The following is a 14,560-nucleotide window of genomic DNA, read 5'->3' on the forward strand; positions in this document are numbered from 1 at the left end:
TACCAACATCCTAAGGCATGACTTGGACCATGGCTAAGGGCTAGAAGCCAACCACAACCCAAGACACTACTTAGAACAAGAACAGCTACCAGCCGAGAGCTCCCCTTGGGAGGGAGTGTCTTGTAATGACATATTTTACTGTCTTATCTCGTTCCAAGGGCCATTTGATCGACCATGGCTCGATCTAGACATGATGGAGAGTTGTATGAACCATGGCTATGGGCTAGGAGCCAACCATCATCCATACAACCACTCAAAAACCGAAACACGCTCACACGAAAAAGTGAAGGAACCGATGTGCCCTTGTGTAGTTGCTGTGATATCTTGAATGGATCTGTGAATTAGAAAGTTAAAGAACAATTTGGTCATGTCCTAGACATGATAAGTGAGGGTTCTAACCATGGCTACCGTCCTAGGATAGCCAAGATTCGAACACACACCTTAGTTACTCAAATGGCCAAACCGTGACCCATTTCTGAACTTGTGGGAAAATTGCTGTCATTTCTGTTCTTGTGCGTATATGGACTGAAACAAATGAATCAATGACACTCTAACACATTCTAATTTATGCCTAGAAGCCGCCTTGGAAGCCTGGAACCGAGACAACTCCTGAAACCAACAAAATTTCAGAAAACGTGAAGCCTCGTCAAAAGCCGAGAAGCAGGTTTGAGTTTTTTTGAATAAGTTGCTGTCATATTTCGTTTTGTCACTTGAATCCTGAACATATACTGATTTAAAATACTTATTATAACTTGATTGAAGAGCAAAGAAACAACATATACATGCCTGGAAATTTGTTTTGAAGAAAACAAATCAAAACGACAATACGACGCGACGGGATCGGAGTTGGCTTCCTTCTTTCTAATTCAGCTGCTGCTGCACGATTTTTAGCTGATGTTCTTTTCTGAAATTTCGAAGGTAAGGGTGTAGTTGATGTTAGGGATGAAGGTGTATGATAAAGGAGGTGTTAAAGGGGTCTTGAAGTGTATTAAGGGGGGAGTTACAAGTGAGAATTTGAATGGGTTTGAATTGGTTTCCCTTCCCCCTTGCTGGCCGATGTTACTCCTCTTTTTCTTGCTGTGATTCACGCTAGTTTGTTTGGATCTTGTTGAGGAAGGATTAAGGTTAGTTATGGTGTATGTATTACCCATCATTATGGAGATTAAAAGTATGAAGTGAATGCACTATAAAATCATTTAGTGGTAAATTTGAATGAGGTTTACTACAATTTTTGAATTGTCTTAACCAAATATTATTACTACTTTTTGCATGGTATAATAGTGTTTTAAGTCTTGCATTTTAAATTCTTAAGGTTTAATACCCTCATTATATATATTTTTAATGAATGACAAATTAATTTAGAATAGAGCATGGCATGGTAAGCTTAACTTAAAGTTTAAGTATTTAAATGTTATGTTTAATTTCTTGAATATATTATACTTAGATTAATTTATCCCCACTTGTTTACATATTTTAAATTAAGCTTTAATTAAATATTGAATCTAAAAGAATTTATTTACCAACTTAGCTCTAATTAATTAAATAAATTCTAAAACATTTTATTTCTTTAAATTACATTATTCCTTGTCTTAAATTAAATTTAGGAATATTTTCTTATTATTAATCCTATCTCAAATCTTCAAACTCCGATCCGACCTCACGTATTTATCCTAAAAAGATAAAACTAAACATCTACTTTTAAAATAATTAAAACACTTCATATATATGTAAAATATTCATTTTTTTAATTTAAATAATAGAAATTATGCATGGCTTATACGTAATCTGATTTTCGGGTTCTACAAAACAAATATCAAACAAAGTATTGTTTGGCCCTATTGTGGTCTTAGCTTAAATAAAATTAATCCATAAATTCAAAACAAAAGTGCAAACTCACATTTAATTTCATAGAAGAAAACAAAATTAAGAATTAGTTAAAGAATTCTCAGTGATTTGTGGCGTGTGTTGAGGAATCCTCATGCTTCTATCGCTGTCTTCCTCCCTGTTGATGTCTTCATTGTAGACTTCTGTTCACTTCTTCCACGTCTCTGCCCTCCTCTTTCTGTTTTGTTCTGTTCTCTTCATTCCCTCTCTTTTCTTCTCTCTCCTCTACCTCTCTCTTATTTTCTCTCACTGTTCACGTCTCTGTTTCCTCTTCTCTCATATTACTTCTCTTCTGCGTTGGTTTTTCTCTTTTTTGCGCCTCCCTTTCTATTCTGCCTTCACGCCTCTTTTTATTCTCCTCAATGGGTCTCATCCTTCAAATCTTTTAAACTCATGTCAAGATAACAAATTTAGATAAAATTGTAGATTTTATTTTCAAATGTGATATTTTATTTTTGTCAAGATCTAAATTGATTTTTTTCCAAAACTTCAATATTATCAAGGAATAAAATATAAAAATATTTTATTTTCTTTTTGTTGGTATTTTATTTCCTTTGAAATTTTGTAAAATCATCTTATCTCCCAAATGAGGCTTTTTTCCTCTTTTATTCAAATCTACAATCATTATAAAATTAATCCAGATAAACAAATAATTAGGGATAAAAATTCTAGATAAGGGCAAATATTATAAAATCAAATATCTAAAATCTCTATAAGATTTGGACTTATCAATCTCCCCACACTTAACCTTTGTTCGTCCTCGAACAAATCAGAGAATAAAAATATAACCGAGAAATATTCAATGATTCACCACAAAATTGACATAATCAACAATTTTCAATCTTCCAAATTCCATCACACTCAATCAAAGGGCCACATTTTGAAAATCATAAAATTCACATTCGTTGCAACTTCAAAACTCAAGCATCACTAGAAAAGATCAAGATAATGAGACGTGTGTATTGTGGAAGTCAAAACTCATATTCCTCAAAGGTGTTTTAGTTCAAGGAATGCTCACAGCTTCTGAATTTTTTTTAAAGAAACTCTCCATAAGCTTGTCTTTCATACCTTTCTCCACTAAATGTTGGAGGAATATGACCCGGTCAATAGGTCTTTTCAAACTTATAATGTTAGGCAATGGCTCACGGCTACAATAAAGGTAGGAATATTCAAAATGAGAAAAAATAAACAATTTAATCATAAGCGCACTCCTTCATCTCTTATCTTCCTTCCCTTATTGAATTTCATCGTTCCCCCATCTAACTTTTTCATCTTCCTTGTACTTTAGTTCATCTTCTCCCATCTTTTTTCTCTCCCTCCAGCTTTTTTTTCATTCTTCAACAACATTCTTTTTTAGTTTTTTCAATCACCACATCATACAACATTCATTCCTCTTCCTTTTCTTTTATAATTATATATATTTTTTCATCAACTCTTTTCTCATTCTTCATGATTTTTTTCAAACTCATCCAATTTTTCTTATCAATTATCAACACATGAGAGTTATTGAAAATTTTAAAGCGCTAAAGGGGTTTATTTCTCTCAAAATTAAGGTAGAAGAATAGTGTATATGCTAAAATTTGGGTAGTTGATGTGGAATTTTGAAGGAATATGAATGGAGGTTAATTGTATGTCTTTCACACACTCCATTCGATTTTTATAGGCTCAAAATGGGATACTAGTGATATAAATTATGCATTGGGTAGGCTCGAAAGGCTCAAACGGTTCCAAAGATCGTCTAAATCATCCCTAAGTCATTCTTCTCCGTATTTTCTCCTTGAAGGATAATTGACAAGTTCTAGATTGTTTCTTTTCTTTCTTTCTTTTTTCAATTTTTTTTATTTATATCAGCTCACCTCTTGCCAATTCATAATTAATTCATATAAGTATGACCTAAAGTACATAGATGATGTCTCAAAATATGATACAAAACTAGTTTGTGCTCAAATCCTTCGGCTACAACTACAACTCATCTCAATCAGTTCTAGGTATGATTCAATCTCTTGAGTGATTAAAAATCTAGAAAATCAATTAGTATGTCATGTAATCACATGTGTAGTTTATCAAAGAATAACTAGAAAAATTTTCATGCTCGAGGATTAAACATTTAAGCACATGCTAAGTGTTGTGAAACCAAGCACAACCCCCCCCCCCCCCCCCCCCCCCCCCACTTTTTATTTACACTGTCCTCAGTGTCATGTCATTTAAAAAGAATATAAAACTTGGATATAGAATAATAAGATAACACTTCCGTGACAGTGTTGCTTTAAATTCCATGGAGTGCTACATGGGTATGGTAGATTTCCTCAGTGCTGGAAATCTTTTATTTCAACAGTTTAGTTTTTCCAGAATCTAAATCATCTTGCTTCATTTCAATATTCCCTACACACACCAAAATCATAGAGGAGTAAACTAACAAAATAAAAAATAAAAAAATGAAACGACAGGAAATAAAATAAATCATTGGGTTGCCTCCCAGCAAGCGCTAAATTCATTGTCTATAGCTTGACTACGGAGAAGCATCCATCAAATAGCGGCTTCCGCCCATAGTAAATATCATACAATATTACATATGGGTCTTGATTATGTGTGGCCCTCAAGCTTGGCATGATATTGATATTGTAAGCTCGTCGCTCCAGCAACACTCGGCAAAAACTGATCATTAGGGGAAGAACAATTTAATCCATGATAAAGCTCGTAGAGGATGTAATATTTTTGAGCTTGCATTGATGGAAATAAAGAATCTGCTGGTGGAATATATGTTCAGACCATATATGAGTTCAAATCCTTCGACTTGTGTTCTTCTACATCCTCCAACCTCTCTTCTGTCTCATCTTCGCATAGGGAATTCTTCTTCCTCCAACTTCAGTTCTACCTCATCTTCGCATAGGAATTCCTCCAACTTCACTTCTGTCTCATATTCGCATAGGAATTCCTCGAAGAATTCTTCTTCCTCCAACTCAACCACTTGTGGAAGATCATATTCAGGTGAAGTTTTTACATGATTTGAATCACTCTCTAAACCTTGGTTGTTTGAGTTGTCATCATTCACATATACCTGATTGGTCATTAATTGATCGGCAAAAATCGCTTCATTCTCTTGGTGGATTTCAGAAACTGGTTGCACTAGAAGCTCAATTTTCTCATCTATGAAACGCAAAACATTGTTGTGAATTTCCAATTATTTCTTATTTATCTCTGCTGAGTCATTGACCATCTTCTCCCATTGGGCCATTATTTCATCTAAATGTTTGTTGCGCTCTTCTTGTTGCTCAAATGCTTGGTTTACAAAGCTGGGGCAAAAATATGGAGGATATTGGTGACTCCAACCCTGCAGTGAAGGATCACAATGCCAGTGGTAGTCGAAATCTACCATATCATCTAACAAGTGCATCGCATTGTTGTAATCTCTATTAAATAAGTGACTACCAGTTGCCAAAGCTCCATAATTTACCCAACTTCTTGTTGCCTCATCCAAACCATTATAGAAAATTCGAATAAGAGTGCAGTTTGACAAGTCATGATACCGAAACTTGTTTGCCAAATCATTGAACCTCCACCAAGCAGCATAGAATGGTTTCGAATATTGTTCGGCAAAATTCGTGAACATTTCCCGATGATCCATCTCGAAGTACCTCACTAATAAAATAAAAATAAAAATAAATCAAATAAATTATAAAAAAAATAGACGAATTTTTTTGTGAAAAAAATGTCTAGTCTCAAGAAGCAATTTATTCTAATATTAAATAAATTAGTCCAGGGCAACGGCGCAAAAAACTTGACTCACGATTTCGATTGGAAATAAATCTAGCAAGCGGACTAGGTCAAGTTATAGTAAATGGATGATGAGTCCAAGTATCGATCCCACATAGATTAATATTTAATTACTAAAACTTTTATTACTTAACTTAAGCTAAACAAAATAAATAAAAATATGATATGTGAATTATTAATTTAAACTATTAAATAAAATAATTGCAATTAAAAACGAAATATTCAATATCAAGGAGGGGTTCAAATTCAAATAAATAACTAAGAAATACAACGGTACCAAAATCTACTATGTTGACACGTGTTAAAATTCAATTAATTATTTAATTCTTGACAATCACGGTGAAATCTCCAAATTTATTTATTAAACGATTCCTCGAGTTAATAAACCTATTTAAATCTAACAGTCCAATTATTTAGAATTGAATTTAATTAGGTCTACATGCATTAAATCTTCGTGGAATTTCAATTTTCACCTAAAACCGCACACTGAAACCGAATACTATTTCTAGTCAGTTTAACCATGTGTTGATGACGTCTTTGTTGCTATATTTAACTAATCATCTTCCGATTTGTGATTAATCAACAAACATATAAATAGTTGATCAGGTTATTAACAAGAAACATTAAACCAACATCAATCAATAATTAAAATCAAGAAAAATAGTATATTAAGAATAAAACAAATATCAAACAAAGTATTGTTTGGGCCTATCGTGGTCTTAGCTTAAATAAAATTAATCCATGAATTCAAAACAAAAGAGCAAACTCAGATTTAATTTCATAAAAGAAAACAAAGTTAAGAATAAGTGACAGTGATTTGTGGCGTGTGTTGAGGAATTCCTCATGCTTCTATCTCTGTCTTCCTCCCTGTTGATGTCTTCATTGTAGACTTATGTTCACTTCTTCCACGTCTCTGCCCTCCTCTTTCTGTTATGTTCTATTCTCTTCGTTCCCTCTCCTTTCTTCTCTCTCCTCTACCTCTCTCTTATTTTCTCTCACTGTTCACGTCTCTCTCTCCTCTCTTCTCTTCTACACTGATTTTTCTCTTTTTTGCTCCTCCCTTTCTATTCTGCCTTCACGCCTCCTTTTATTCTCCTCAATGAGCCTTATCCTTTAAATATTTTAAGCCCATGTCAAGATAACAAATTTATATAAAATTTTAGATTTTATTTTCAAATGTGATATTTTATTTTTGTCAAGATCTACATAGATATTTTTCCAAAAATTCAATATTATCAAGGAATAAAATATAAAAATATTTTATTTCCTTTCTTTTGGTATTTTATTTCCTTTGAAATTTTATAAAATCATCTTCTCCCAAATGAGGACTTTTTTCCTCTTTTATTCAAATCTACAATCATTATAAAATTAATCCAGAAAAACACATAATTAGGGATAAAAATTCTAGATAAGGGCAAATATTATAAAATCAAATCCCTAAAATTTCTATAAGAATTGGACTTATCAGATAGCTACAACCGTCCAGAAAGCCATCGAGGAGAAATTACCTCCCGACAGCGGTCACATGCACCGAGAAGACGAATCTGAAGATGAGTCCTTTCCTCGGAACAAAGAAAAGCAGGAGGAAAGCTCCTAAGAATGTTCCAAGGCCCTCACCATGGCCGAAGAAATGAAATATTTAAGAAAAATGGAAAATTTGGAAGGACAAACCGGGTCATCTCGAGTCCTCCCGAGTCCATCAAAGAGAGTGTCCTTTCTCAGCCCAGATAATAAATGAGTCATTGCCTGCCAATTACAAGTCATCAAAAGTTAGAGAATATGAGAGAACACCGATTCCGAAAAACATTTGTCTTGGTTCAAGAACATGGCAATGTTGCACCGTTATAAGGAGCAACGTTGGTAGACTCAGCCCAATGGTAGTTTGACAAGCTCAAGCCGCAAAGCATACATTCTTTTAGTGACTTCAGGAGCATTTTCTTACACCACTTTAGTAGCAGCAAGAAGTACAAGAAATTGCTTTCAGCCTGTTTGAGATAAAACAAAGTGGGGACGAGTCTTACAGGTGTACATTAGCAAACTCAACAAAGATACCCTGGAAGTACCTCTTGTGCCCCCTAGACCAAAATTACTGACTTAACTCGGGGACTTCAAGAAGGGGATTTTTCATATCCCTAGTAAAAGAATTGTCACGAGATTTTGAGAATATGTTGTCCTGGACAGAGAAGTACATATCATTGAAGAGGCTCAAAGGTTAGACAGAGGCCATGAAGAAAGAAAGAGGCGACCAGCTATGGTGGTTAGAAGACCGAACATAGAAGGGAAATCCCTTGGGGTTGTTTCCTCACTATACACCCTTGAAAGATTCAAAGTGCCAACCCATGGATGGGAGCGCTCTTTTATAGACCATCCATGGGTTTGCAACACCAGGGAAGCTGATCAGACTAGCGCATGTTCAAGTAAACTCGGGCTCTCGGCCTAGTCCAGGCAGTGTAATAAGACTTAGAGGATCAGGGGTCATGACCTTGTTCTCACCCCACGACCATCTACCTGATCACCTTGGTACAAATGTGAATTTCCATGTCGACAAAGGAATGTCATGATTCGAAATCATTGGCGTTTCATTCAGCGCACGTAAGAATGATGTGACTGGACTAGAGATAGTATGGGCTGTCAGATGCGGCTGTGTCAGAAAGTAGGACATGTGCAATCATCTTGCTATAGGTAGCAACCGAGCACTTAAAGTAATATCATAATTATATTTTCTTCTATAAATATACATGTTTACTAGATCATTAAGTATTTTATTCACTGAACATCTTTTGCACGAGTACTAAATATACATTCTCTATTGCATTTTCCTTTGTGAAAGATTTTTGATTGATTTGAGCGTCAGAGTGGCCATGTCGAAATACATTCCGACGCCCTGCTAACGTTTTTGCTCTTAAATTATGCAGATTCTTCAACTCGGGTACTATCTGTCGAGTCTCCAGTGTGCCCGAGAAAAATCTACCCAGCTCGATGAAATCACTCACCCAACTCACCCGATTTACCCGACCAACATCACTTATAAAAGAGTCGTTTCTAAAAAATCAAAATATTTTTTTTTTGCGGGAATCAGTACCTAAACATAAGAAACCGACCATAACAAGAATTGTAAATTAATCTTAAATTTTAAAATATTTTAATATAGAGAATCTTAAATTTTCGTGTAATTAAACAATTTAATTTATATAAATTAAATTTAATGCTTATTTAAAAAACTAAATATCACTTATATTTTATAATATATTTTTTGAACAATTAGTTTGATTGTAACACGTATTATACATTATTTTTTTTTATTGTTCAAATTTGAAGAATAAATCGATTGTAATCAAACCGTTAAAAACTGATCTAAGACTGTACTAGCTGTTTGGTTTCGGAATCATCTTTCTTTAGACCATCTCCAAGTCAAAATTCTATTTTAAAGCAACTCTATTTTAAAATATTGCAATTTTCGCATCAAATACAATATTCATCTCCAACTCATCTATTTCTAATATTACTTTATAAAAGAATATTCTCGAAATATTTTTTTATTTGATTTATTAAATTTATTTTATTTTTTAAACCGAATGTATACATTCTTCAACCCATCTATTTGATTTATTTTAATTTTTATTTTTAAATATCTAATAGCTCTGGGCTAATCATTTCTTCTGCGCCCGCTGCTCTGTTGGAAAAGGAAACCTTGCACAGGATTGGATATGTCCTTAGAATCAGAAAACAAAGGTTTTAAACCTATGGTCGGGCATACATGATTGGTGTGAAATTTTGAATTAAAATTCAATTAATTTTCTTTTATAAAATTAGAAATTTTTGCAATTGTCATTTTAATTATTTTTTAGGAAGATAAAAATTTTACGGATGAATTTATAGAGAACTAGTTTCAACTAAAAACTTTTAACATCTTGAATATTAATATTTTATTAAACGTTGCTGGATATCAAGTGTTAGTGACTTATATCGATATAAGATAAATCATTATTCTTTAATCAAATTTCTCATTTGCAAACATATTATATCCACGTAACATTATCAACACATGACTTGTCCGGAAAACTCGAATCGAACTGGTTCTGTGATCCAAAATTATTAACTCAAGATTTTTCTACATGGCTTGTGTACTGAAAATTCAAAAAGAGAGACAGTTTCAAGATGAAACAACACCTAAAGCCTGCACAAAATCATATTCTATAGAGACAATTACCAACATTCGTAGATCATGATTCATCACGCCATCATACTTCTCTCGCCATCGTCCCGGCCATTAAACGTCTCAAAAGATGCTATATACTCTTCCATGCATGCTCTATAACCATGCATTCCTGGATATTTTGTTGCTAGTTCCAATCCCAGACTCATCCATTTCTTGCCTGAATCAACGTGCCCCATCTTCAATGGTAGAGCAGCTCGATTCCATGCTGTCGTGGCAAGCCATTTAGCTTCCTCAATGGGATACTCTCCCTCCTTCAATCCAACCATAATTCTGTATGCTTGCTTATACATTTCATATGTCGAGTCATCATCGGTTTCTCCCTTACAAATGGTGCTAACACATATTAGTTTCCGTAGGACAATAGCCACAGTTTGGTAATCTGGGGAAGGGGAAACGAGAAGAGAAGAAAGGCAGGCATTTAAAGCAAACATGGAGACTTCAGGATTGAATTGTGATCCTTGTGAGGCTTCGTAGCCGATTTGAAGTAATTGTTTTGGGTCACAAGATTTGGAGGTGGCAAAGTTTTTAACTAATAGTAGCTGTTGGTTGCCTGTGTCACTTAACCTGGAGTACAAGTGGCAAGCGCTCCATGTGTACAAGAAGAAGAAGTTGGGCTCTTTTGCATCATCGACATAATCATCACTTTTTCTCATGGTTCCTGAGGTTGACATTAGCATCTGCATCAAAGAATTGGTAAAAGCATGGGTAACTTAGAGATTGTTTTTGGATTGAAAATTAGCTAGAGTTCACTGCAATGCTAAAATATATATCATGTCAGATGTAATTTTCATATGTGAGCCTCCTCGGTAACGGGTGTCTGTAAGGACCGTAGAAACATCCAAAATTTACACTAAAAAAAATGAGAATGTGGGAAGATAAAAAAAAAAAATAATTGTGGGATGATAAAAAAAAAGAGAGAGAATGAGGTATACATGGTCGGTAGGCATCATATACAATTTCGGCTATTTGGCTAGTAATAACTATTCTAAAAGTAAAAGGGGCCAGAGTATGTTATGGTTTCTAATGTGTTCTTCAACACTTGTATCCTGCTGTCTTTTATCTTAATTTGTTTTCGACTCGTCCTATTTTGTATCTACATTCTTTATACCCTTCCCAATGCAACATTAACAAAAATTTATAACATATTTAGATGTTTACCTTTCCTGCCCTGGCTAACAATGCTATGGTTTCTCTGACTTCAGCTTCTAGAAGTGTCCCATTCTTATGCTTCTCATCAGCTATAATGGCGGATACAGTCAGTATTATCGATTTACAAAGCATGGCATCATTGCTCTCTGCTTTACCATCCTCCGGAATTCCGTACAACTCTGATGCCAACCTGAAGAATTCTGCACTTAACTCATAATTCTTCTCCTGTCCAGTCCTTACACCACAATTCCAAGCATTTGCTGCAAACCAACTTTTTTCTCGTCTTCCAACCTCCCCCGAGCCGAAAAAACAGTCAGATCCAATCTCAGATTGACGAGCATGAGCTCTTTTCATGTGTTTCAGGATATCAGAGTAATTTGCCAGGTCCTGACTTAAAATTGTGACTAATGTGCGGAATACCACAACTTCACTAGTCTGCATCGGTTTTCCTGAGAAATGAAAGTTCAAGAGTTGGGACAGAGAGGCGGTGGCAACAGAAAAGGCGCGGCACGAAATGGCTTCATGGGCTACCAGGGAGAGGAAATCTGTACTGAAATCAAGGCAGTTGGGCATCGATTGCACCAGTGTTATGGCACTGTTGTGATCTTTTTTTTGCAAGAAGATCTTAAACTGCAAATCCCAAAATATAAGCCATTACTTCAGAACAATCTATTACACAGTCCTAAGTGTCGCCAGAGCTTAAGTTGATTCACTTTCAACATTATGGAAAACTATACCTTGAGAAAAGCACTAGCTATATTGGGTTCCAGCTGCAACAAAAAGAAACAAAAACAACAGGAATTGAGAGATTTTATATTTATAATGGAGAGATTAGTTGACACTGATTGATTTTTGTTATACCCTTTCCGCCTCATTAACGTATTCTTCGGCTCTATCTAACTGCAAGAGTCCAAGATAGCAGAGGCACAGAATTCGAAATCCTTTCGCTCTAAGAATTCTGTTCTCTATGCCATGAGGGACATACAGCAAAGCCTTTTCAAACATATCGGCACTGAATAGACAATCTTTCGATCGAAAAAAATCTGTGCCACTGCAATGGTAGGTTTTGAAATAACTTAATCCGTATTTGGTATTGCATCAAGTGATACAGTTCTTCAAGAAACAGAACAAGAAAAGGGAAAAATCGAAAGAATCTACGTCACACGGACGACTTAATTTATTTTTCTCCTGATTGGGTCAGAAATGGCATTCAAAATATAAATACTGTAATTTCAAGCCCCCGTGATTAAAATTATTAAATAAAAACAACACGCATACACATAAACATGTATTTCTTTTGTGATTTCAAGGAAAAAGTGAATTGGCAGTTGAAAACATCAACAGGATTTACAAAGAGCCTAAAGCAACTACGCAAGACCATTCTAACTATCATCACATACAAGGAAAACAATGCATAGTACTTCTGAAGACAGACAATCTTCAGATTCCCGTAACACTGTAACACAGTAAATGTATACGAGACACTTCTTCTAGAACAAAGCGTAGCTTCTTCGTATTCTTCTGTGAAGTTTTGTACAATGTAGCGTCAAATTTATTTAAAATCACATAATGGATTAATAATCATGCACTTCTTAAGGCATACTGGAATTTACCAGTTCCAAAGAAGAGCGTGCATTGTGGTCCTCTCCTTTGCTGCTCCTTCTCCTTGGAAAAGTGCCAGAACCCTCTCATCTGCTACCAACTCCCCAACAACTTTGGCTCTCACCTTCATTCCTTCAACACCGGTCACTTCCTTTCCAACAATCCTATTGATCACCCTAACAGCTGCACCAGCACTAACATGGCATCGCTCCAATAGCCCGAGAAACACACCTTTAACAGTCTCTGTGCCAGCCGTACCTGCAGCCTGGAAGTAAGAATCCACTGCCGATAGCCAAACACCCTCAGGGATCCCCTTATTCAGCACCATTCCTCTCAGCTCCTTCTCTGCCTCCCCGTACCTCCCCAATCCCAGCCATGCCTTCATTGCCAGCACACTCAAACTCGGATGGTTGTCACCATCACTCCCAACCTCTTTCAAAAGCTTCACACATTTCAACACGCTCTCAAATTCATCACCTTGCAAATGAGCCGCAGCAATAAATCTCAGAGTCTTCAACCTCAGTTCCTTCAAATTTAATGTCTCTTCAGTTCTCTTCACTACTCTTAACCCCTTTTCACATAATTCTAAGGCGTCATTCATCAATTTTAATGACTGATTTACTGTAGAAGCCTCATTTTTGGAAAGTAACATCTTTCCAAACGTCAGGTACTGATTAGCTAGGGCATTATAGTTTCTTGCAATACCAAACAAAACACTTTTGGACCTATTTAGTAATGTGATTGCCAAATTGCTGTCTGAGATTTCCCACGCAGCTCGTGATCTGGCAAGATTGAGATCTAACAATAGTTTTTGTTCATCGCAGTCAGACATCGAATGAATCTCAATTTTTGATAAAAGATCGGTGGCTTTTTCGTAGCAGTGTTCCGCTGAATCGAATTTTTTGAGATCATGCCAGATCAAACCAGTCTTGTAGAAGAACAGAGCTACCTTGATACCCGGAGCAGGTATCCCTTCAACGTCAGAATTGAGGAAGAGCAGATCTGCGGCAATTTGACGGAGCTTGGCATGTTCCTCGGAAATCTTCGCTGCAGAAGCATTGGAAAGGTCGACACACACGTTCCAGAGGCGGTAGCTGAGTTTCCAGACAAGAATTTTGGTGGAGTTGGGGAAAGGAGCTAGTTGACTGATCCGTGCTAGAGCGAGTTTAAGATCCGAGGAGAATGAATCGAGTAGGGGCTGCGTAGGGGGGTGGCGTTCGAGCGAGTTTATCAAGGATTCTATTTTAGAGAGTGCGCGAGAGTGGTCAGTGTCGACTGCCGCGGCGGTGGCGGAAGCGATGCCATGGCGTTGGTCGGGCGTGGAATTCTCCGCGATTCTCATTTTTCCTACTTAGGAGTTGGCGGGAAATGTTTTTGAACTATTATATATCGTGAAATTCCGAAGGAGAGGAACCCGCCGAAGAACAATTTTGGCGTCAGGTAAAAAAAAGAAAAAGAACAATAAACATTTGTAGATGGTGATTTGGCTAGCGAAATCGGATTCAATCTTTTACTAATGGTTCAACTTAGTTATAACAATTTAATTATACACCATAAATATCGTCAAACATCAATTTGAGAGTTACATATTCAAAATACAAAATGAGAACAAAAAATTATCAACTTCTTTTCAAGTATTCTTACAAACCGTAAGACAATTTTTTTTCCTCTCACTAAACTATCACAACTTGCATTTTCATGCATAGCGTCTACCATTATTACTAGTGTTATATTAATATTGAATTAGTTTTTTTTTAAGAATGATATAAATTGCTAGGTGGTGACTTTTAATAATAATTTTTTTTCCTTTTGTCGTTGTTAATATTATAAGTAGCTGTACAAACAAATGATGAAATGTGCCGATCGAATGAAGCAGGGTATCCATACGGCCTTTCGTGCACATATGGTGGATATATGTCCGTCCTTTCTGTT

At 35.6% G+C, this 14,560-nt stretch overlaps 1 protein-coding gene across 1 annotated transcript; it reads right to left on the minus strand.

Annotated features, from left to right (window-relative positions):
* Positions 1-9,731: 9,731 nt before the first annotated feature.
* On the minus strand, positions 9,732-14,034 carry LOC142530211 (TPR repeat-containing protein ZIP4). The gene is made up of 5 exons (XM_075636011.1): positions 12,640-14,034; positions 11,888-12,077; positions 11,764-11,796; positions 11,036-11,656; positions 9,732-10,554 (listed from the first exon to the last, which is right to left on the minus strand). Exons 1-5 carry the CDS (start codon positions 13,968-13,970, stop codon positions 9,892-9,894), a joined length of 2,838 nt encoding a protein of 945 aa, XP_075492126.1. The 5' UTR covers positions 13,971-14,034; the 3' UTR covers positions 9,732-9,891.
* Between the last annotated feature and the right edge of the window lie 526 nt (positions 14,035-14,560).

The sequence above is a fragment of the Primulina tabacum genome, chromosome 16, assembly GCF_025594145.1.
Source record: "Primulina tabacum isolate GXHZ01 chromosome 16, ASM2559414v2, whole genome shotgun sequence".
NCBI lineage: Eukaryota > Viridiplantae > Streptophyta > Magnoliopsida > Lamiales > Gesneriaceae > Primulina > Primulina tabacum.

What these genes read in the sequence shown, in the direction of transcription:
- LOC142530211 (XM_075636011.1), bottom strand. Translation starts at nt 13,970, where the DNA reads ATGAGAATCGCGGAGAATTCCACGCCCGACCAACGCCATGGCATCGCT. An exon ending in CACGCTCTTCTTTGGAACTG is followed by an intron (nt 12,078 to 12,639) that starts GTAAATTCCAGT and finishes CTACCATTGCAG; the next exon opens with TGGCACAGATTTTTTTCGAT. An exon ending in TAGCTAGTGCTTTTCTCAAG is followed by an intron (nt 11,657 to 11,763) that starts GTATAGTTTTCC and finishes TGGGATTTGCAG; the next exon opens with TTTAAGATCTTCTTGCAAAA.